Source organism: Protopterus annectens, chromosome 17.part0, assembly GCF_019279795.1.
Source record: "Protopterus annectens isolate FY-2018-M chromosome 17.part0, PAN1.0, whole genome shotgun sequence".
In the NCBI taxonomy this organism is placed as follows: Eukaryota; Metazoa; Chordata; order Ceratodontiformes; family Protopteridae; genus Protopterus; species Protopterus annectens.
This window is the reverse complement of record NC_056751.1, coordinates 374,804,737-374,830,262: the sequence shown is the minus strand read 5'-3', so window position 1 is coordinate 374,830,262 and position 25,526 is coordinate 374,804,737. Positions and strand designations below refer to the sequence as shown.

At 44.8% G+C, this 25,526-nt stretch overlaps 1 protein-coding gene across 1 annotated transcript in view; it reads right to left on the bottom strand.

Annotated features, from left to right (window-relative positions):
• PTDSS2 (phosphatidylserine synthase 2) overlaps nt 1–25,526 on the bottom strand; it is a 1,400,831-nt gene that overhangs the window by 592,372 nt on the left and 782,933 nt on the right. The window contains exon 9 of the mRNA XM_044059082.1: nt 24,535–24,648. Within this exon, the coding sequence (XP_043915017.1) occupies nt 24,535–24,648 (114 nt within the window). The remainder of the gene's footprint in view (nt 1–24,534; nt 24,649–25,526) is intronic.

Here is a 25,526-nt window from a genome sequence, read left to right as displayed (position 1 = left end):
AAAGGAGATTATTTTGATATTTTAACATGTGAAACTGGCAATTCAACGCCCTCATGGCTAAAGTGGAAGAAGTATACACTTTCTTTCCCCATCTATCCAAAGCCCTTGCCTCTTTATCAGGAGGAACCGGATTTTTAACAACAGAAGCCTTAACACCTTTAGGCCCCTGAGAGACAGTTTCCGGGTCTGCCCTAGGACTCTTAAAAAGATACTTGTGAGCTTCAGGCACCCTATAGTACCTATCAGGTTTAACTGGGGCAGGAGGCAAAGAATCAGGGTTTAGGGAAGCCTCTGCAAAACATCTTCCACCACATTCAGAACAGGAGGTATAGCTAAAGGCCTATGCTGGGGTAAAACAAGAATTCCCTAAGCCTCTTCCTGGAATCAGAGAAATCTTGGCCTTCCCATTTAAAATGCTCCCTCATGGAATGCAGAGTCTCTGAAAATGAAAAATCCTCAGGAGGAGAAGCTGATGGAGTAGAATCATCCACATCAGAATCAGAATAAGGAGGATACTCCTGCAAGTCTTCAGCCGAAGACTCAGAAGCCTCCGAACACTGCTCAAAACTCTCAAACTCAGGCTCCACCCTGGGCCTCTTATCAGGAGGGGGCATAGAGCCTCTAATCATAGTAATCAAATCCTCTGCCATTTTAAGCATATGTTTTTTAGGCAAAGATCCTGAAGAGCTAGGAGAAACCCCCACTGAAGTTAAACCTGGCCTGCCTCTCAAAGAAGCCTTGGAAACAGAAGGAGGCTCTAACCACCTTAGGAATAGAGGGAAGAACAGCCACCTGAGAAGCCCCTTCAGCCTGGCCTACCTCCTGAGAGGACACATCCTGTAACAGTAAAGTCTCTCCCTGAGACTCTAAAGAAACTCCTGGTAAAACCTCCGGCTCCACAGAGCCTTCTAAAGAACCGGCGTCCAGGACTGCGGTTCTTCCACCCTAGGCTTTGCTGCTTTGTCCTTGCGTTTTTTGACGAAGCGGGCGTCGGAGCATCCGGCGGCATTTTATAATTACAACGCTTCCCAAAACTAACCTGGCACAGTCTAACCTTCTCTTAATAGTGCGTTTGTTAAATCTAGCACAAGAGCGGCATCCAACAACGTCGTGCTCAGGCCCTAAACAAGGTATACACAAGGTATGGTAATCCCTATGAGGTATCTGTTTCCCACAAGAAATACAGTTATTCACTTTTTCTGACATCCGGTTAAATACTGAGGCAAGAAAAAACCAAAATATTCCCCAACGGGGTACTTAGCCAACTTTGATTCGGTCTGAAACTCCGACTTCAGAAAATTTCAGAACGCCAACCTGCACTCGCAAAACTGCTTCTGCATCGGACCATGCGGCAAAAAAGACTGAGGATATGACGTCGGTCATGCGCATTAGTACCCTGACGTACTGACGTCAGTCTAATGCGCCTTGACCGACGTCAGCCATATACTTTGGTATTCGGGCCGACTGGGACAGCGGACTACCCAATGGTTAGGACTGCAGCAATGTGGAATGAAGAACATCTGCTTTGTTCAGACTGCTAAAATCCAAAATCTGTCTCCAGTCCCCTGTTTTCTTTGGCACTAAAAAGAATATTGAGTAAGTTCTGAATCCTATCTATACTGGTGGAACCTCTTGGATAACTTTTATTTAGCTGTTTTTGTATTTGTAGAGCTGCTGCTCTCCTCTGACTGGGTTGAACTCTCGGGAATTTTGTAAACTGGTGGATGTGGTAGGGAAAGGAATTATATAACCTCTGGAAATAATCCTGAGCACCCATGTATCTTCTGTAATGTCTAATGTCTAGCTAGGCTCTCTGGTGCAGGGATAAACTACCACCGTTTGCCTCCAGAGGTAGACAATTGGGCCTCCTTTCAGGAGTGCTGGTAGATTCTGTCAGAGCCGGATCCAAGTGCCTCCATAAATACAGTTTGCTCTTTGGAAGGATTATTAGTGGGCCGACTACACCTCTGCTTCAGGATTTCTAGGAAGTCTCCAAATGAGACATCTTCAGTTGCAAATCTTGGGGACCCTTCCCAGTCAACAAAATCTGTACCTTCAGTGACGGACTCTTGAGGAGAGTCCAAGTGCCTCCACTTGCACTTCCTCCTCCTAGGAACTTCTTCAGTGGGGTGTTCCAGAGAAGTATCACAAGAAATAGCAATACTCTGCTGGGACGCCTGGAGACTTTGGGATGCCTGTCCCTTTGGAGTGGAAAGATGGGGTTCAAGGAGCAGAGACGTGAAGAAATCGGAGAGTAGCTCCATGGGGGGAGGAACTGTCCAGCCTGCAGAAGCAGTGAACTCTTTCTCCACCACCTCAAAGGCAGAACACTCCAGGGAGAAGAAATTATATTTTATTTATTTAACATTTGTTAACCGGGAAAGTCCAAATGGTACAGAGCCCATTTTCAGAAAGAGGCCTGGGGAGAAACAGATCCAAATGCATGTCTTTGGAATGTGGGAGGAAACTTCAGCACCCAGAGAAAACTCACGCAAATGCAGGAAGGGCATGCAGACTCTGAACAGAAGGCACCCTGCTAAGAATTGAACCAGAGAAATTCTTGCTGTGTGGTGACAACGTTAACCGCTACACTGCCCGTTGATGGAGCAAAGAAGCCAAGCTTTCAAACCATTTTTCTCCCCTACCATAAAGGCAATCCACCTGAGGCAAAGCTACCCGATGCCAAAGCTCCAAGGGTGAGAAAGACCGCTCCGACAGCTTCAGAGTATACTAACTCCTTAGATCAGACAGGGGCACTTCGGCTCCAAGAGCTGTCCAGCTCCAAAACACTCAGAGCAGACAGCCTCTGAGAAATCTTCAGAGCTAAAGAAAAAAAAAAAAAAAAAAAAATCAAAAAAAAAAAAAAAAGCAAGACGGATTGGAGAAGGAGCCAATATTGGAGGTGTAGTACTAGCAAGGACTTTATGACCTGGCAATTATAAGCCTATCAGCCTAACCAGTCTGATCTGCAAGTCCATGTAATGCATTATCATGGACCTTATAAACAAGGACATTGGCAACCTCCAAATGCTTGACCTCACACAGTTTGGTTTAGTCAAAGGGAGTTCATGCCTGTTAAACTTGGTCGACTTCTTAGAAACAGTCACCAAAGCGATGGACGAGGGGAAGACGGTACACACTGCCTAACTTGACCTAGCCAAAGCCTTTGACACTATACCCCACTCAGGCATAATATATACTCTCAGACAGGCATCAACCCATATGCTACCAGATGGGTAGATAACTGGCTCACTGATCGAACCCACTCAGTCAAAGTAGGGGAAGCCACCTCTAGTAGTAGGCCTGTAATGAGCGGTGTACCCCAAGGATCTGTCTTGGGGCCTCTACTGTTTGGGATATACTTTTCCGAGGTGCAAGCCAAAAGCAGTGGTCTGTGGCTGACCAAGTTTGCAGATGACTGCAAGCTGGGTGCTGTCTTAAATTCCCCTAGTGATGTGAACATCCTCCAAGAGGGCCTTACACAAACTAATAACTGGTGCCAAAAGCATGGCCTCAAACTAAATGACAAGAACTGCATCATTATCCCCTTTGGGGAAAATGTCATCCCGACTAATTATCACATTAATAACAACGTACTAAGCATGCAATCAGTTGTGAGGGACTTGGGCACCCAGGTTGACAGAAACCTGATGTTTGACCACCACGTTGCCTCTGTTGTAAGGAAGGCTTTCTACATTGTCCACCTCATAAGTAAGGGTATTTCATCCAGGAACAAGGAGGTCATAATAACATCCCTGTACTCCTCCTTTATCAGACCCATTATCGAGTACAATGCCCCCTTCGACATGTATCTTGCCAAGCACATGCAGCAGTTGGAGAGACCACAGAGATTCCTGACCAGGAAAATCCAGGGTCTCACACACCAATCCTATACAGATAGGCTAAAAGCCCTGTCCCTCTACTCAGTCTCATACAGACTGCTCAGAGGTGACCTGTGTCTGGCATGCAAGGCCATTTCAGACCCAGCCTTGATGGAGTTTGCTGCATATCCATAAGACAAACTCCACTCGCGCAACACGCATGCAAGGCCTTAACCTGGTCTGTGACATTACTAGAAGTTGTTGGCGGGATAGATTTGTGTGCCAAAGACTCCCGCATCGGTGGAACAGACTCCCTCTCCATGTCAAGCAGAGTACCTCTCTTGTCCTCTTGAAGAGGAACCTGGATGACTGGATGGGAAAAAAGATGTTATGTACTCACCATAATGTTCCATCTGAGTAGTTGGGCTTAATTTGTCATCATATAACCAACTATAGAAGTCCAAAATAAAGCAACGACCAAAAAATACCAGTGAGTAACAGCTCTACTTTCATAAAATTTAATAAACAGACCAACTTTCTCTAGCGCCTCCGCCACAGCCTTTACAGAGTAAAAGTTATAAGATAGTCGTTGGTCGTTGCTTTAATTTGTCATCAACCTGTGGGATATCAGATCCGGTCCAGATCCGAGATGGCAGCTTCACCAGTATCGGATCTGAGCTCCAAGCTCCTCCCCTTACACATAATATCCCTCCATCTCCTTCCTTCCCTCAGATCAAGCTTGCTATACCACACACAAACCTGATCAGCTAAACCTCACCACCAATGAAGAACAGGAGAGCCACAAAGGCGCTCTCTCCTGCCTACCAATGTAAAAACATGATGAGAAGGTCAGGGGGAAGGAGGGAGGGAAGGCTGATGACAAATGAAGTCCATCTACTCAGATGGAACGTTATGGTGAGTACATACCTTCTTTATCTGAATAGTTCACTTAATTTGATCATCAACCTGTGGGACAGAGTCCCCAGCTAATAAATTCTTGGGTGGCCCTCATAGAAGGATATTTCTGAGCACCGCAGAGCCAAAGGATGCTCTCCCCCTAGACATCATGTCCAATTTATAATGAGAAATGAAGGTGTGAGATGAGGACCAAGTAGCCTCCAAACAAATATCATCCAAAGACACCCTAGACCAAAAGGCTGCCGACATAGCCATTGACCTGGTAGAATGGGCATTTATCTGGGTCTATATCATTTATTTGAAATTCCAAAATATTGAACACCATAAGTTCGAACTTGGAATTTCAAATATTGATAACATCGAACACTCAGAATAGTGAATTTTTTTCCCTGGGAAAAAATTTGCTGTTCCGAGAAACATACGCACAACACAAGCACACCAAAATAAATAAACCACACACATACAGTTAACAAAACCCAACCCCACACTAAACCATACATACATTACTAACTATCCACTTACCTTAACCTGCACCCTAACCCTAAGGTCCATAACTATCGCACACATACCCTATGAAACTATACACAAACAAACTAATTAATACACACACACATACACACACACACACACACACACACACACACACACACACACACACACACACACACACTTAACAAAACCCAACACTACACCATACATACATTACTAACTATCCACTTACCTTAACCCGCACCCTAATCCTATGGTCTGGATCTCTCGCACCACAGTGGAGGAAATAGCAAAGCCACGGAATGGCTCACCGAAATCTTGCCCTAGGTAAGATTTCGATGTTCCAGGGCTTAGCTATTTTCATCATTCAATGTTGTGGGTTCGATATTATAACTTTCGAAGTTTTACATCTTCGAAGTTATAATCTAGACCCCATTTATCCTACTTGGAAGACAAACACCTTTGTCTTTGTAAACCTGAAGGATGCAAAGGGAAATCCTTCTGGCAATGGTTACCTTAGCAACTGGTTTTCCCAGAAAAGGTGTAGAAGACGACACACACAACTGGTCATACTTGTGAAAGGCCTTAGTCCTGTGTAAGTAGAAATGTAGCTGTCTGTGTACGTCTAATAAGTGGAATTTATATTCACCCCTGTACTGAAAATCTGGAAAGAAAACAGGTAAATTGATTGATTGATTATTTGTTTCAGAGGCCACTTTAGAAAGAAAAGAGGGATTAGTACGAAGTGAAACCCTGTCTTTATGGAAAATCATATATGGAGGTTTGACAGATAATGCCTGGAGTTCTGACACTCTCCTAGCCGAGGTGATAGCCACTAGAAAAGCTGACTTCCATGATAAAATTTGAAATCCACAGAAGCAGTAGGCTCAAAAGGTGGAGCAACCAAAGTTTGCAAAACTAGGGTAAGATCCCAAGGAGGAGTAGGATCTTTAACCGGGGGTCTTAAAAGGAAGGTAGCTTTAATAAAGGTTTTGCAAAGTTTGGAGGAAGCTAAAGAAGCCATGTTCTCACCTACATGGAAACTGGAAATGGTAGCCAGTTGAATTTTCATTGTAGATAAGCTGGCACCCTGCTGGAATATGTACACCAAGAACTCAAGGACTGCTGGAACAGGAGTCGAGAAAGGGTCCAAATCCCTTTGAGAAGCCCAGATAGAGAAACGCTTCCATTTGCTACAGTATAGTTTTCTGGCAGACGATTTATGAGTTGCCACCAGAAAAGTCTTGACCGGAATAGACAGACCAGGAGTCCTAGCAATCAAGGGAACTGGAACAGCCAAGCAGTGAGCTTTAGACTGCCCAGGTCTGGATGAGGGACCCTCGAAGGGTGCGAAATGAGATCCGGTATCGAATCCAAGATCCATGGAGGAACTATCAGATGAGACCAAAGGAAGGCAAACCAGACTTGGCGAGGCCAGAAGGGGCAAGAGGATAACTTTGCTCCCCAACCTGCCAGCCTTCTGGAGAAATTTTGTTATGAGAGGTAATGGGAGGTAAGCATAAAGAAGACTGGGAGGCCAAACATGGACTACAGCATCCCTGGGGGATTTCCCCTGTGGGGGAATCAGAGCGAAAAACTCACTGCACTTCATGTTGGAAGGAGATGCGAAGAGATCGCAGCAATGCCAAGCCCCCTCAAGGAAGATCTGTTCCGCTAGAGAAGGATTCAGAGACCACTTGTAAGGCATCAGGATAGTTCTGCTCAAATTGTCCGCCAGTATGTTGGATCGACCCAGAATGTGCATTACTACCAGAAAACAGTTGGCGGAGATCACCTATTCCCACACTCTCATGGTCTCGTGACAAAGGGGGTAAAGATCTGGTTCTTCCCTGCTTGTTCATGTACCAGACCACTGACAAGTTGTCTGTCTGAATTGCAATAGTTCCCAGAGGAAGAAAGGCATGAAGGTCCTGCAACGGTAACAAGACCACCCTCATCTCCAGAATGCTGATATGCAACTTGGTCTCAGTCAGGGACCTCGTGCCTTGAACTGTCCAGCCCAGCAATGCCCCACCCAAACTAGCTGGGAGGCATCCGTGGTCACTGTGGATTGGGGAGGGGCTGCAATAAAAGTTCGTCCCTCGATTAGATATGAGGAGCGTATCCACCAGAGGAGGGACTTCCTGCAAGCGTCACTTATATGAATAGGGTGCGTCAACAGTAGATCTAGTAATGACCACTGAACCACTAGTGTCGACTGTAGTACCCGCATATGAAGATGAGCACAGGGGAGAAGAGTAATGGTGGCTGCCATGGAATCTAGGGCTCGTAATACCGCGTTGGCTGGAGAGAGATGAGACTGAAGGATCACGGACACATGAAGTTGTAAGTCCTGAACACTCTCTGGAGTTAGAAATACCTTGGTTTGCAACGTATCTATCCTCAATCCAATGTAGTCTAAGACCTGAACAGGATCTAGAGAAGACTTGGATATGCTGATTGTAATTCCCAGCAAGTCTGACAGTTTCAGAAAATAGTCTCTGGCCAGACAAAGCCTGGTGGGAGTGGCAAGGAGCCAATCGTTCAGGGACGGGTAGACCTGTATCTCTTGAAGCCTCATGTAAGCCGCTACTACTGCCATGACCTTGGTGAACACCCTGGGGGCTGTGGTGAAACCAGAAAGTGATAGGCTCCTAGCCGAAAGCGGAAGAACCTCTTGGAGCATCTGTGCATCTTTATATGGTAGTATGCATCCCGGAGATCTATTGAGCACATCTAGTCCTTCTCCTGCAGGTAAGGCAGGATGGACTGTAGAGTGACCATCCGGAACTTCTCTTTGGCAACTGACAGGTTTAGGGTGGAAAGGTCCAGAATAGGCCTTAGGTCCCCCGTCTTTTCTAGCACTTAAAAGAACCAGAAATAGATACCTGATCCGGACTGATTTTGGAGGACGGGCTGGACGACTCGTTTCCTTAGCAGCTTTTCTATTTCGAGCGCTGCTACCTCCCTTTGCGCAGGTGGAACATCCGGGAGGTGTTTTGGTGGAATGGGAGGAGCCACAAAGGAGATGGTATAATCTCTGGATATTATTTGAAGCACCCAACCGTCTGTTGATATGGTCAGGTGCATCGAAAGGCAACCCCAACTGCCTCTACAGCAGAACAGTCGGGCAACCCCTCAGGGCTGCTGGGCGGGCCTGTCCAAGAACGGTTCTTGAGACCCAAAATTTCTTAGACCACCCCCCCCCCCTCCCTGCCTCTGGGCCAGTGTCTTGTCCCCCTCTGCCTCTAGGGGAAGATGAGTCCTGTGTGTCCCGGGAATACTGAGACTTTTATTTATTTATTTATTTATTTACATTTGTTGACCGGAAGTGTCGGACTGGACGTAGGTCCATTTTCAACGGAGGCCCGGGGAGAAAAGCTCCACAGTTAAAATAAACAGACAGTAGTTACATTGGATTACATAGCGATTAACAATTTAACATAGCAATTACTTACAACATATTTACAGATGAAGAACATAGCACATCAGTAGACAACTAGAATCTTTATCTGTGAAGTACATAACAGACATGAACAAATGTTACAATGAGAAGTTCCTGCTGTATAATAAGTACTAGGCTTATGAGCATCTGAGCTTGCTATAATCAAGGTAGTTAGTGGAGTGGAAAGAAAGGTAGTGGTTGGATGGGGTGGGTGATATTAGAGTGGGAGTTGCAAGGGCATAGCCACCATGTTTTAAGGTGCGCTTTTAGTAAAGTTTTGAACTGGGTGCATGATGGTACGGAGGTAATTGTGGGTGGAAGGGAGTTCCATAATTTGGTTATGGTGCAAGAGAATAGTGCTTCACCAGCAGAGTTATTGGCTTTAGTGATCTGCAAGTGATTTTTGTTGCTGGATCTTAATGGTCTGGCGGTGCAATAGGGTTGGAGTTGATTCTGGAGGGATGGGACATTTAGTGGATGGTTTACTAGTTTGTGGGTGAGTGAGAGTTGATATCACTGAAGGAGGTGAGGGAGTTCAAGCCAGCAGAGTTCAGCAAGTGAGAGACAGTGGTGACTACGGTAGGATGCCCCGTGGCGAAATTGGCAATTTTGTTGTAGCAGGTCTCTAGCTTGTTTAGATCGCATTGCCTTAGGTTGGTATATATTGGAGAGGCATAAAGTAGGGTGGAGATAAGGTGGGAATTTGCCATTGAAATCTTTGCTGCTTTGGTGAGAAATTGCTTATTTCTGTATAATGCTCCTAGTTTTTTTGTGGACTTTTTTTATGGTCATGGATATGTGAATGTCAAATTTTAGTTTATTGTCTATTTCCACTCCTAGCAATTTGGTGTGTTCAGTTGAGTATATAGTGGTATTGTTTTTTGCTGTAATGTTAAAGAGAGAGTTGTTTTGAGTATTTTTGGTGGGTTGGAAGATTAGTAGTTTAGTTTTGCTTGGGTTGAGTATTAATTGGGCATTGGATAACCAAGTTTCAACAGAGGAAAAGGCTTCCTGTGTGACTATTTGCAGTTTGGGTAGGGAATGGGCTGGACAGATGATGGTTGAGTCATCTGCGTACTGTATGAGTGTGCCATGTTTGGTGGCAGAGGCTAGATTATTGGTGTAAACAGAGAAGAGTAGGGGTCCAAGGATGGCTGCTTGGGGAACCCTATGGAGACAAGTAGTTGGGGAGATATGTCATTCTGCCATACAACGGATTGTTGGCGGTCAGACAGGTAACTCTGAAACCAGTTGGTGACTGATTGAGAGAAGGATAGATTATTGAGGACAGAGATAAGTTGTTTGTGTGGGACCATGTCAAATGCTTTAGATAGGTCTAGGAAAGTAGCAGAGGAGAGATAGCCATTGTTTTTATGCTGAAGGATAGTGTTAACAAAGGAGAGTAAGGCAGTGGACTTCCGGAACCACATCTTCTTTTGCCACCGCTGATTCCTGGAAAAGGATCTTTGGGGGTTAGATAAGTGGATCCCAATGGCACACAGCATCTCCCCATCCTTTTCACTCTGGACTAATGTCTCACAAACCGTCTTCCCAAACAAGAACCACCGTCATAAGGGGCAGTCACGAAAGACACCTTAAAGGGTTCTGTGAACTGACATAGACTGAGCCAGGCGTGTCGCCTCATGGCAACACCGGATCGGGCTGCTCTTGCCGCTCCTTCAGTGGCATGCAAAAGGAGGTGCATGGCTGTATTAGAAACCGCTTTAAGAGTGGCCATTCACGCGAATATGTGCTTATCCTCCAGTGACATGCACTCCGGGGGTGACTCAGCTCCTTGACCAGGTCAAGCTGTAGTCGAGTTACGTGGGCCAAATAATTCAGCGCCTTATAGAAAAGGTGTCTGAAGCATATGTCCCCTTTCCCAGACGATCCATCGTCATGGACTCTCGGTCAAGGGATAGACCGTAAAACTTTCCTGAGCTAGTTCTTTCTTAGTGGCAGCTGCTACCTCCATGGTGTGCACTGGGGACCCCTTGTACCAAACAGGTCTGTCTACTTAAGGGCTCAGAATTTTGTCGGGACGCTTGGGGATTGGCTCCATGGTGTCCGGTTCCTTCCCTGCCCGAGCGGTAATAAGGTCCACCAAAGGATCCGCAGGGGGGGACAACCAGGAGGTAGACGGGCCCATGCTGAAGGCCTTCAAAAACACTGACTCATCCAAGGAAGGCTTAGGGCGGACCAACCCCCCGATGGCACATGATTTCCATGATGTCTCCAAATGACACATCGTCAAGGGTGAACTGGGGGAACCTTTCCCTTCCTCCAAATCAGTATACTCAGTGAGGGACTCTGGGCAGGAGTCCAGATGCTTCCTTTTGCATGTTCATTTGTGAGGAACCTCTTCAGTGGGACTCTCTCCGGAGAGGGCACGCAAACTATCTGTGGTTCCTTGAGGGAAACAGTCGGGGCACATCAAGCACAGGCTGTCCCTGCATAGGCAAAATGGCTGAAGACGCACCCAGAGGCGAGGGAGTTGGGGCAGAATCCAAGGAGATGGCCAGGGGCCTCGATCCACTGGAGAGAACCCTTTCCACCATGTCGAAAGCCGAGGGGGAGCAAGCCTCTTGGGAAACTAATAAGGAAGCTTCTCTCTCTGAATCCGATGTGGGGATCAGAGCTGAGGCCGCTGAAGCTGAGGTAATGAGGATGAGGGCCCTGACCCGACAACGTCAGTGCCAAAGGAGAAAGACCCAACCCCTTGGATCAGACGCCCAGGCTTCGGCTCAGAGAGCCACTCAGGTCCAAACTAGTCGGATCCGACGTGCTCTAGGTAATGACTGGCATAGAGGTACTCGGTACCATCGGCACCGACCCCGATACCGGGACCTCTCGGATCCATAAACTCCAATATTGGGGGGTCAGACTGGAGAAGGAGATATCGGGGCAAAAAAGGGAAGTGAACTCCCCCCTCCAGAGGGAGAGGGGGCTGGCAAGACCCCCATCGGAATCTGGTTGCGAATGAACCTTCGCATCATTTTGTCCATGTCCACCTCACTCATTGTCCATGTCCACCTCACTCCAACTCCTAACGGAATGCGATAAGGCCACTGATGCTGACCAGGAGGGTTGATGTGCAGAGGCTCTGGGAGAATTTCTAGGCTCCTCTGGCTCCAGCAAGAATCTGAGCGAGCGGAGTCAAGGAGAAACTCGACTGGTAACTATTTGTTTCGGAGGAGGACCCACCAGATCCGTCCGGTATGGCGATCTCTTCCTCCCTTTGTCTCGCTCTCTCTCTCTCTTGTCTTTGCCCTTCTCTTTCCTAGGCTCCCTATACACAGGCCTATGTACCGGAGGTAGAGTCCCAGCCTGGGAGGGAGGGGAAGAGACTATGGCTGAAGAAAAAGCTGTCACGGCCGTGACCGTAAGGGAAGTAGAGGCAGCCGCCTCTACCTCCATAGCACACAGAAGTCCACTGAGGATGAGTTTCACCCTGTGATCCCTCAGGACCCTGGGATTGAAACTCGCACAAATAGGGCAGTCTGTGGAAAGATGGGATGCCCCCAAACACACCACACACACACACACACACACACACACACACACACACACACACACACACACACACACACACAGTGTGGCCATCAGCCGGGGACAGCTTAGGGCCACACTCTGTGCACTTCCTAAAGACCAGTTTAGACTGCTGATGTACCATAACAAAATTAAAGGCCTGAGGCACAAGCCTCTGACCTGCCCGACCACATCACTCACGCACAACTAACTAGCAAGGAGGGAAAAGGGAGAGAAGGCCTACTCTAACGGTCTACAGAAATTGTTTTTTTTTTTTTTTTTTTTAAACAACAAACACAAAGCAAAACGAAGTAGAGGTTAGGCAAAGGGAAAGGGAACCTGCAGGAACACAAACACCCAAAACTATTCGAAAAACGCAACTACCATGCCTGGAGCTCTGAGACCATGCTGCTTGGCAAAGCTGTGGCAAACGAGATCTGAGGGAAGGAAGGAGATGGAAGGGCATTATGGGTAAAGGGAGGAGCTTGGAGCTCAGATCAGATGCTGGTGAAGCTGTCGTATTGGATCCGGTCTAGATCCGCTATCCCACAGGTTGATGATCAAAGGAAGTCAACTACTTCATATCAGAAAATACACCCATGGGATCCCACCTGTGTCCCTGCTGGACAGGGAAAAAAGGCGCTGACTTTGAAGAATTATGGGTGAAATTCTTGGCTAGGCTTATAAGGGCCTCTGGGCCAAAAGCCTAGTATCATCCTATGAATCTGACCCGAGGGGGTAGGAGCTGGAAGAACTCCCATCTGAATCTGCATCAAGAGAAACTTCCTCATCATTCTATCCAAATCAGCCTCGGTCAAACTTCTGGAAGAATGAAATGATTGAAATGATGCCAATGAGGGAGATCCAGAGCGCCGGTGGGATTCTAAAAAGGGAGATGGCACCCAAGAGAGTATCAAATTTATGATGGGAGAATAACGGGTCTTTGGCAACTACTTTGGATCTGAAAGGATAGGAGTCAAGGAAGTCTATTTAATCTTCGATGCCGGCTTCAGGGAAGGAACAAGAAAAGGATCAAGTTTAAGCTTTTTCTTCGGGGGTTTCATCATCAGATCAGAAGATGGGGTTGAGGACCCAAGATGGTCCCAAATGTTTGCCACAAAGCTCCTTTTGCTTAGATTTGTGGGTCTGAGCCCAAGCTAGAGCTTCCACTAAATAAAAAAAGTAGCAAAAACCTTTTAAAATCAGTTTTTGCTGTCCACAATGGCCCTAGGATTAAAAGATTTACAAATCTTGCAATCTGTTTGAAGGTGATCTGAGACAAGGCAATAGATACATAAGGCATGAGAGTCAGAAAGCAGTAATTTGTGACCGCATTTCTGACATTTTTGAAACCCTGATGGCTTATTAGAAAATTGTGAACAAACAGCAGAAGAATACAAGTAACTTTTTTTGTATATAATCAAAGAAAAAGATAAAGATACCAACAATGGTATCAAGAATACACTATGTGTATAAAAAAGGGGTAGATGAAAGGTTTAACAACTATGATATAAAGGAGTACACAAAAGTGTAGGAAAGGGAGGTAAAGCAGACACTACAATAACAAAAGACAAATATAAAAGTTACGCTACTAAAGATATAAGGATATAAACAGTGTAAATACAGTAACTTTAGACTTGTCTCCAAAATAACACTAAGCTCGACAGCTCACAGTGACCACTTTTGAGAGCGAAAGCAGCAAACAAGATCTGAGGTATGTTACAGTATAGAGGTTTATGGGTAAGGGAGGAGCTCAACAGTTTCTTAGTGGCCACGAGCTGAAAATAACTACCGAATCAGATGAGATCCAAACCCCACATGTTGAGGAATGAATTTAAATGGACTATCAGATTATATATCATATACAAAAGAAACAAATAACTTTCCAAATGTATTTAACTCCCTTTGTTGATTGGGTTAATCCAAACTAGGCCAGTGACCTATTTTTGAGGAAAAAGTGTCAAGGGATCTTTTAAATCAGCCTCAGCTACCAACAACTCAAGCAGTCTATAATCAAATCTGAACTAACTGTCTTCTCCCTCAAAACTAGTAACATGCCTCACAGCAGCTCTAATGCATTCAAAGATAACTCCAAAGCCACTCTAATATCCTTGTCTGATGGCCTGAAGAAATTCAAAAGAAATACCTCCTCTGCTAACCAAATCATTCAGGCCATCACATATACCACTGCCTTCTACACTAAATCAAGACCAGTGTAGACAGAACACCAGCCCCATTTGGCATAAGTATACTGGGAAGTTCAAAATAAACCCCTATACTGGAACTCCAAAATAAACTCTAATAAGATGAAAGAACTGCTTTGCTTCAAATAAAAGTTACCCTGCCTCTCAACATAAGAAGGTACTATGGCAAGCCACCAAGGAACTCAAACATACATCTCCTAGTTAGTGCAAAGTACAACACTACTCAACTTCTCCTTTTCAATCTCAGTCTTTCCCCAAGGATAGGTACCTGACCTCTACAGGCTGGCCTTCAAGGTGCCACTCCACCAGCGTGGCTCCAACATATACCTTTGCAGCTATTATCTATTAACTTCACCATTATCACCTGTAAATTCATGGAAAAACACCCTGGACAACTTCATAAACAACGAAATTGGTTACCCAGAAAACCGACAACCTTAATCAGTCTGGTTTCTTGAAAGGCAGATTTAGTCTCCTTAATCTGATTAATTTACTTGAAAACATAACAGACAGAATCAATAAATGAAAACATTACAGATGGAATCAATAAATGCCATTCTTTCTATGCTGCGTATCTGGAACTTGCTACGGCCTTCAACATGGTTACCCATGTTTGCATCACTGAATCTCACCAGTCTAAATCAAAACCATTAAATTCCCCACTGGGTTGCAAACTGGCTCTCTGATCGAATGCACACAAAAAGAGTTGGTGGTACCTTCTCATCTACAGACATATCACTAGTGGTGTTACTCAGGAGATTCTGTCCGAAGTCTGCCATCAGCTTTCACATTGAAAAAAATCTATGATTAAACAAACTGGCTGGGAGTCCACTGCATGCTGTTACTGACTAGCCCATGGATACTCAGTTTCCAAAAAGGGCTTGCTAAAACCAATACTTGGTGTCCTGACCATACCCTTAAGCATAATGACAAAAAAGTGTACTGTAGTTGCTTTTGGGAATCAGGTCTATCCTACTTATTCTTACATAAATGAGACCCTGCTTAAGGCAAACACAGACTTTAGAAATCTGAAATATAGTTTGTTATTGATGAAAGTACTCAATCATGTAATAGTTACAGTTAAGAAAACCTTATACCTTGCCTAATAACCAAGGGTATATTCTCCAGGTCTAAGGATATCACAATCCTCTCCTCATCGTGCCAGTCATGGAATATAATGCATCTTTTGAAAGGTATTGCCCCAAACACTTGCCCAAATAGAAAGATCACTAATTAAAAAAAAAAAAAAAAAAAAAAAAAAAAAGGATTATGTCCCCCCTAGCTAAACAGAGACTAAACCCATCCAATTTTTCTGTCTCATACTAATTCCTATGAAGAAATTTCTGCATAGCCTTCTGGGCTATGACAGATCCTATCCTAATTTCTCTCTTCCCTCTCAGAAACACTAGTAAAAAAAACACTTGTTCCAAAGACTGCAACATTCACTATAATGAAATATCTTTTGGAGAGAGAGGTCCCTCACAAAGTAGCTAATACCTCTGGAAAAAACTCCCTTGAGTGTCAAAAAATGTAACACAGTGATCTCTAAGTTATGCCTTGACGATTGGTGGGCACCCACACATTTACTTCAGGGATAAGCAGTACAGCCCTCTAATGGGGGTGGGGATGGCAAATCTACTCAGACTCTCTGGAATGTACATCTAGAGCTCTATATGGTTGCCCAGGCTGCCAGCCTAGTAACAACCTACGAATCTACTTTACTCACAGTCATACAGAGCTTTCAACCTCTAACGTTTTGCAACAACTGAAGAAAAGTCTACAGCATTTCACAATTACTAATATCACATGCCAGAACAGCAACTGCTATTAATGTATTAATGCCAAAAACTGAATATGCTCTACTACTTCCTGTTTATCTGGTCACAGTATTGCTATGCTACAAACCACAGAAAATAAAATTCTATATTTGAACAAAGTTTTTAATCACTTCAAACATGACTGTACAACTCATCAGGCAAAATGGCTTAAAATCTCAGTGTCAATTCAGTGGGCAAAATTGTTCAAGATCTCAGGGATGTCAAATTAACTTCTAACACATTTACCAATAAACTACATAATAAAGGATTTTGCCATCCAGTGGCAAGTAAATGAAAATCTTGCAATATTAATATGCTTTTAGGAATCAGTCACCATTGAAGCTGTATGGACCACCTTCTACACCGTCTTCAATGGAAAATTATTTCCAAAAACTAGCCCCAGCTGCCTAGAACTAAGTACTTGTCTAGCTTTCAAGGGATGGGTTCTGTCTTATTCGGATCCCTCCAAGCCCGACACAAAACGAGAGCCACTATTTCTTTCACTGGAAGAACCACCCAGGACACAGCTGAGCTAGTTCCAAAAGCCTCAAGAAACACCACCTTTCCCTGGGAAGAGGCTTTGGAAGACCAACAGCATTTCTGTCTCAGAAGCTCGAGAATTTCTCCAAAGGATATGATATCAAAGGGTGACCTGGGGAGCCCTCCCTTTCATCAAGGTCAATGTTTTCTGTCAAGTATTGCTGTGGGGAATTTATGTACCTCCACTTGCATGTGTTCTTCTGGGGGGCTTCTACGGGGGAGGGGGATTGTCCAAGGGAGCCCCTGAAGTCTGTGGGGAGTCTTGCATAAGGACTTTCTCAGGGCTTGAATGGACTCACTGGCCTAATGGAACATAATGGGCAGACTCACACCCAGGGTAGACAGTTGTGAAGGGGGAAGACATAATGGGGACAGGAATGTCCCATCTCCAGCCATGTCAACAGCAGTCTCCACTGCCTCAAAGACAGATGCCAATGGCGAGCTCAAGACCACCCCAATAGGAGCTAAAGTCAGCTGACTAGGGAAGCCCAAGAAGTCCCCGTGACACTGCATTGACATAGAAGTTAGAGCCAATTTGTCTAATGCCGAAATTCCCAACAGAAAGGGACAGCTCCAAAAGTCAATCAAGCTCCTGCTCCAAGATCCAATGTCAAAGATATGGCTCCGAGATCCCTCTGGCTCTGACAAGGTCAGCACCAGCTGGATAAGAGAAAAAGGTGTTGATGAAGGCCAAGGACAATCCCAGAGTCTTAGATCCAATACCCCTGAAACAGAAGGATAGAATGGAGTAGGAGTAACTAAAAGTGTCTGGGATGGTCCAAAGCTCATGGGTCCAATGTGAAGTGGAGCTGGGAGTACTCTCTTGAGCAATGCTCTCATCATATTTTCCACATCTGCTTCAGGCAGGCACCTGGGAGACCAGAAGGATTAGGAAGTGGACGGACGTCTAGCTCAACATGTGTTTCCTATAAAAATGGGAACTGTAGCGTTGATGAAATAGGCTCCAGAGAAAATTTTTTTGTCTATGGGGAGAAGACTTCACAGAAGACAGTGGTGGATCCAAAGAAGTGGACACGTCTGAGGCCTTTGGGATTTTGGCAGGCAGATCTGAAGCCGGAGCAGAGGGAAGACAGCAGTCAGGGGAACGCTTCCAAAGCTTTCTGTGTATTTCTTTGAGCTTTTCCCTTTTCTCCACCTGAAAAATTTCCACCAGCTTCTTTGTGGAGGGGGAAACTCCAGAAACTGAAGAGGAAGATGGAAGTAAATCTTTAAATACCAACTTATATTTACAGTCAACCAAAGCCTTGTGGTTAAAGCCTGAACAATTTTCACACTCAACCTCAAGATGTCCAGTCCCTGGACAATAAACACACACAGAGTGCGCATCACAGTTAAAGATCTTACATCCATATGAAGAGTACTTTTTAAATCCAGTGGGTTTGTCAGACATAAGTGTACCGAAGACAAAAAACAACACAATGATACAGTAAAGCAAGAGAGCAAAAGGCAGTAATACCAGCAGTGGTACTCAGAAAAATATCAAAAATCGAGATAAGAAAATACCAACAATGGTAAGAAAACTACTAGTTAACTAGCATATAAAACGAAAACAGGGGAAATTAGCTAAGCCTAAAAGGAAACAAAACACGAACAACTAGAGGTATAGTGTAATGTAGAAACATATATTTCTCTATCTTTTTTTAAAAGGGCAGGCAAGAAACAAGAAAAAAAAATCAATAAAGGAAAGTACAGTTTTGTACCTACCATAAATGTAGATGTCCGAGAGGTATGCATCTGCAGTCCTAACAAATGGGTTGTCCTGGCCTCAGGCAGCCCTTCGGTCGGCCGGATTCCAAAGTCTGTGTCTGGCCTCGGCTGATGTCGCACTTCACCCGACGTCATAGCTGCAGTTCAGCGGGTATAAAGGCATCAGCCGACGCCATTTTCCTCAGTGTTTCTTGCCCCAGATGCCAGGTGCCCTCTAGGAAGGCTAAATTTGGATAAATGCAAATGTTTCCAAACAATAGAGAGCAAATAGAAATAAACATGTATATACATATATACAAACAAATACACCATAATAGATTCCCCCAGCTAGCTACAAGATGGGCCAATACCCCAGGAGTACCACAGAGGGGAAGGAGGGTGGGTAATCCTGACAGCAGATGCATACCTCTCGGACATCTACATTTATGGTAGGTACAAAACTGTACTATGTCCTTCAAGGATGCATCTGCAGTCCTAACAAATGGGTAGAATACCATAGCCAAACTGGGGGAGGAGGTACTAAGGAGGCACTAAGTGTTTATGGTGTAGTTAAGATCCCTTGCAAAACAGCAGTGGCAAAACCTGCACGGGATCTGGAGTATAAAGGTAGATTATAATGCTTGGCAAATGTATGCACGGAGCTCCAAGTAGCAGCCTCTAAAATGTCTTTGGTAGCCACTCCTCGTAAGAAAGCTGTAGTAGTGGCTGTAGCCCTTGTGGAGTGAGGCCTGATGTTTTCTGGAGTTGCCTTTCCATGAAAAGAGTAACAAAATCTAATGCAATTTCCTATCCATTTTGAGATTGTCTGTTTTGAAATTGCTTTTCCTTCCATTCCTGTTGCATATGCTACCAGAAGCTGGTCAGTTTTTCTATTGTTCTTGGTTCTGTCCAGGTAGTAGCGCAATTGTCTGTGTACATCCAAGGTATGCAGCAATCTTTCCCCCCTGTTCTGCGGGTTGGGGAAGAATGTTGGTAGGTGTATTGCTTGGTTTAATGATACCCTGGAGACCACCTTTCGCATAAAGGTAGGATTAGTTCTCATGGACACTCTATCCTGATGGAAGATAAGGAAGGGTTGTACTGCCATTAATGCCTGTAATTCGGAAACCCTTCTAGCTGAAGTGATTGCAATCAGGAATGCAGTTTTCCAAGATAAGTACTGTAATTCTGCTGTTGCTGCTGGTTCAAAAGGGGGAAGTGTCAACTTTACTAACACAAAGTTCAAGTCCCATGTTGGCAATGGTGGTTTCCTTGGTGGCTTTACATTTTTAATTCCTCTGAGAAACTGCCTGAGTAGAGGTTGAGAAAAGACTGCAGGATCCATGTTGTAATCTGCTGAAATTGCTGATGCATGAATCTTAATGGAGGAGTAAGACAGCCCATTGTGGAATAGTTCTGCTAAGTATTCCAGGATGTTAGCTATGTTTGCCAATGATGCATCTACTCCTTTTGTTGCACTCCAAATGAGATATCTTTTCCATTTTGCTGAATATGTTTTCCTTGTTGAGGGTCTGCGAGCCTCCAAGATAATGTCTTTAACCCTTTGAGATAAATCTGGGTTATTTTGCCTTATATAATGTTCCAAGCAGCTAGTTGCAGTGTTTTCAAGTTTGGATGCAGGATTTTGAAGTTGTTCTGTGTTAGCAGTAGAGGTAGTAGGGGTAGAGGCCATGCGTGTTCCCGGGACATACTCCTCAGTAGTGGGTACCAATGTTGTCTCGGCCAGTCTGCAGCTATCAAGATGATCCTCGGGTGGTCTTCTTTGATCTTCAGTAGCACTTTGTGCATCAAAGGAAGAGGTGGGAATGCATATGCTGTCAGGTTTTCCCAACTGAAGGATAGGGAGTCCACCTTCCAAGCAAGTGGGTGGTATGTCCTTGTGCAGAATTTTTTCAATTGGTGGTTGTGTGGGGATGCGAACAGGTCTATTTCTGGCAGTCCCCATTTCCTTGTGATGGTTTTGAAGATGTCTGGATGCAGCATCCATTCGTGGGCATCCGTGGTGGTTCTGCTTAAGATGTCTGCTAGTATATTTTCTTTTCCTGGCACAAATATGGCCTGGAGCTGAATGTTGAGGCTCAGGGCCACATTCCAGAGGTCCACTGCCATCCGGCATAGAGGATATGAATGTGTGCCTCCCTGCTTGTTGATATACCACATAACTGTGGTGTTGTAGGTCCTTATCAGCAAATGACCCTGTTGAAGAAGTGGCCTGAATGTCTGAATTGCCTGTTTTACTGCCAGCATCTCTTTTTGATTTATGTGTAGGTTCATCTGGTCTTGAGTCCATAAGCCTTGTATGCACTTGTCCACCATGTGTGCCCCCCAACCGAGGTCTGAGGCGTCCGTGGTGATAGTCTGGCTTGGGTGAGGCCTGTGGAAGGGCAGTCCTTTGTTCAATTGACAGGCCTGGGCCCACCACTGGAATTCTTGCTTCAGGCATGGAATTATTGGAATTTGGGTTTCTAGGCTGTGCTTGTGCTGAGACCATATATTCCTCAGGTACCATTGCAACTTCCTCATATGTAGTCTGGCATGTGGAATTAATATTATGCAGGATGCCATGTAACCCAGGGCTTGCAGGATTTTCCTTGCTGTAAGCTGGTTCTGCGTTGTTAATGCCATGAAATAGAGTGGTAGCTGCTTCTGTTTTTCTGCTGTGAGGAATGCCATCTGGTTTGATGTGTCCAGTTCTGCACCCAAGAAGGTTACCCTTTGGGATGGAATCAGCCTTGACTTTTTTGTGTTGACTGTGTATCCCAGGGCTTGCAGCAGGTGAATAACCTTTTTCAAATCTTTTGTTAATTTGTCTTTGCTCTCCGCTTGTAACAGGTAGTCGTCCAGGTATGGATAAATTTGAATTCCCTGAAGCCTGCAATGAGCAATTACTGATGCCAGGCATTTCGTGAATACTCTGGGCACAGTAGATAAGCCAAAAGGCAATGCTGAGAATTGATAATGCTCTGATCCTGCAAGAAATCTGAGGTATCTTCTGCAATTTGGTCGTATGGGGACGTGCAGGTATGCCTCCTTGAGATCCAGAGTCACCAGCCAAGACTCTTTGCCCAGCATGGGAAGAAGTTGCTGTAGGGTCAGCATCTTGAATTTTGGAACAATGAGATATGTGTTTAGAGCGGACAGGTCGAGGATAGGTCTCCATTGGCTTTACTTTCTTGGTACCAGGAAAAGCCTTGAATAAAATCCTTGTCCTTGTTCCATAGCCGGTACCTTTTCTATAGCTCTCATCCTTAGTAAGTGGTCTATTTGCTGTAGAGCGTTTGTCCTTTGGTTTGGTGGTAGGTTTGGCATTCCTCTCTTCCTTGGAAGAGTATGGAAGTGAAACCTGTAGCCTTTGTCTATTGTCTGTAAAATCCATTTGTCTCCTGTAATGTAATGCCAATTTACTGAAAATAAGGCTAGCTTTCCGCCTAAGGGTGCTGCCAGTTGTTCCCTGGTAGGCGGTTTTAGAGCCAAGTCATTGTGATTGTCCTGTGGAAGTGGTAGTGGCTGGATCTGTGGCAGTACTTCTCTGGCTGTTAGGCTGCCACTGACGTCCCCTGTAGGCACCCCTGGATTGACCTCTGCCTCTAGGACGTCTATTTCTGCTTCTCTGTGCTCTGGTGATGTCTGGAAAGGACCAATTCTTGGAAGGCCAGTTCCTACTAAATCTCGGAGGCTGGACCTGTAAGAAATCCTTGACTGTCTGGACAGATTTAGCTTTTTCTTCCACCTTCTTCAACACTTGCTGTGCAGGGGAACCAAACAAACTGTGCTTTTCCATGGGAGCATCTAGAAGCTTTGACTTTACATGGTCTGGTAAGGATTGCTCTTTTAACCATGCATGCCTTCTGATCACTGTACCAGTCATAGCTGATCTAAAGGAAGCCTCCAGTGCATCATAGCCACATTTTAAGGAATGATTACTGACCTGCTGAGTGTTATGCACCAAATCCTGAAGGGACTTACGGTCTAAAGGCTCAGGAGGACAGTTTTTAGTGAGCTGATCTAACAGAAATTCCTGATACTGAATCATGTGTAATTGACAGTTTAAGGCCCTAGCGAAAGAGTAGCAGAAGTATAAACTTTTTTACCCCATCTCTCCAATGCCCTAGATCCTCTTTCAGAAGGGAGGGGGTTTTTGGCAGAGGCAGCTGCTACAGCTTTGGGGCCCTGTGAAATAGTTTCAGGATCTGCAATAGGAGCCTTATACAAATTATAATGTGTGTCCGGAACCCTGTAGTATCTGTCGGGCTTAGCAGGGGCCGGAGGCAGTGAGTCAGGGGCAGTACAAGCATCATTAAATGCATCATCCACAACTGTAAGTACTGGAGGAATAGCTAAAGGCCTATGCTGTGGTAAATGTAAAAAGGTCCTAAGCCTTTTCCTAGAGTCTGAAAAATCCTGGCCCTGCCATTGAAATTGTTCCCTCATAGCATGCAAGGTTTCCCCGAAAGAAAATTCCTCAGGAGGAGAGGCAGAAGGTATGGAATCCTCTGCATCAGAGTCCTCATATGGAGAATAAGGGCCTTCTGGAGGATTTGTATTTTCTGATTCATCAGAGGAGTAATCTGAAGAGACTGGCTCAGGGGGTTCTGCTCTAGGCCTCTTCTCTGGAGGTGGGTGAGAGGCCCTGTCAGGGTGAGACTGGGTTCCCCTGATCAAAGAAATGAGATCCTCTGCTAGACTAAGCATTTGAGTATTAGAGCTAGGCCTGTGAGAGGGGGTTTTAGCAGGCACGGCCTTTGAAGATTTAGCTGCTTTAGCCCTGGCAAAAGCCTTAATTGACATGGATGTAGGGGGCCTAGCAGCTCCACGTGCAGGAGTAGATACATCTAAGGGGATAGTATCTGATAAATCCTGAGAAACTGTAAGAGCAGGTGGAATTTCCGTAGCAGATTCAGCCATGCTGGAAGAGGCCTCAGTAGTAGGAGGCATGCTTTCGGCAGAAGGAAGAACCGCGGACTCGGTTTCAGACAAAACCGAGACAGTCGTGGTTGGCTTAACCGCGGTTTCGGCCGAAACCGCGGACCGCGAGTGTCGGTCCTTTTCCTTACGCTTTTTAGCTAAATGTGAAGTCGGAGTCTCCGACGGCATGATATAAGCAAAAGCGGAGCCGAAAAACTCCTCTGCAAACTCCGACCGACGTCTAAGTGTCCGTCGGTTGAAGGAAGCACAGGCTAGACAAGCTGCTACGTCGTGGTCTGGGCCTAAACAAGGTAGGCAGTAAGAGTGGAAATCTTTATGAGGTATTTTTTTCCCACAAGTTAAACAGTTATTCACTTTTTCTGACATCGGCTGAGGCAAGAAAGAGTCCCCAACGGGGTACTTAGCTTTTTAGAAGTCTTCGGTAGTAGCAATCTCTGGTTCTGACCAACCGGCACTTGCAAACAGCTTCTGCTTCGGGCGCCACGCGGCAAGAAAGACTGAGGAAAATGGCGTCGGCTGATGCCTTTATACCCGCTGAACTGCAGCTATGACGTCGGGTGAAGTGCGACATCAGCCGAGGCCAGACCCAGACTTTGGAATCCGGCCGACCGAAGGGCTGCCTGAGGCCAGGACAACCCATTTGTTAGGACTGCAGATGCATCCTTGAAGGACATCTATTAATCCAAAAAAAGAGCATCACTTATTTTCCTATACCTTGAGCCACATCAACTGCGTCTGCTGGAAGCGGCAAATGGAATCTGAGGTAATTGGGGTTTGGAGTGGATTATAGGTACGGGGAGGAGCTTGAACTACAGCTGCAAATCTGAGAGCAGCTGAAGTAGGATCCGTGGTCGGATCCTTAGCCCAATGGTTGAGGAATGGATGAAAAATATATCAAATCCTATTTTTTCACCCTGCTGACTATAGTAGTTCAGACTCCGACTGTAGGAAAACTCTTTTTATACTTATTTTAGTTGCAATTAATGGAGTGATACACTAAGCAATATTTATGAATATATACTACTTTAACACTTCAGGTAGCATCATAATTAACACTATCATTTCATGAGGTCATATCAAATTGTAAACTAGTAATTAGTTTTGCTCTTGGTACTTACATGATCCCACCAGCATTCACTGAAGTTCGGCAGTTGATGTTCCAGACTGTATTCAAGGAATTCAAACATCACACTGATGATCATACACATCCACCAATCTCGTATCATTAATGTCTGTAAGAAACATCAGATAAATCAATACCTGACTAACCAAGACACTAAAAGCTGAAGCTTAAAAGGCAGTGACCACAATCAAATTCAAAGCTGCTTGAAAGTAATACAACAGAACAGTGTCTCTGACAGCAAAGCATAAGATGTCTAAGCAGCACATGCTAAAATGAGAAACATAGCACTATGACAGAAACATTAGGCTATTTACCACAAAACACCAATAAACAAAAAATACTGTTGTGTACGCACACTCAACTTAATGATAGCTGTTTAAGCAGCAAATGATATGTCAGAGTAGCAGCATCACCATTGCATTAAGACTACTTACTCAAGACAGCAAAATGCAGTTATGTTTAAGCCCTTCCAGTCTAATTTCCAGAATTTTTCTAACATCTCTAAAGTGAAAATGGACTTTTCAGAAGGACAATGGCTACCCTTGGTTTTAGAAGAGATGTCCTTGGCAAACAGTTGTAAAATGTAAAAGGACTGCCCTCCTGCAGTCACCATGTAATTATCAAAGGGGAGAGAGAGATATCAACTCATGTGCCCAGATCCTTGAACACTGATTTGTATGGTGAAGGGCTGTTTTGAATGCAGTAAGATACAGAAAGTTTCTGTTTCCTAAAGGGAATGAAGCTGCATTTCATGGTGTTTAGTATGAGCCCTTTTCCTTAGCACCAAGAATTTAATTTGTTTTGAAAAGTACATGAATCAACAGGCAATTTAATAACAACACCTAGCTTACAGTCATCAGCAAATTTTGTTAATCAGAGATTACTTCATTTGGAGATCTGAAAGAAAGATGCCAAACAGAAAGGAGCCCAGCACAGATCCCTGCAAGATACCTCTCTGTCTGATGAGGCATCCCACACTTGGGACAA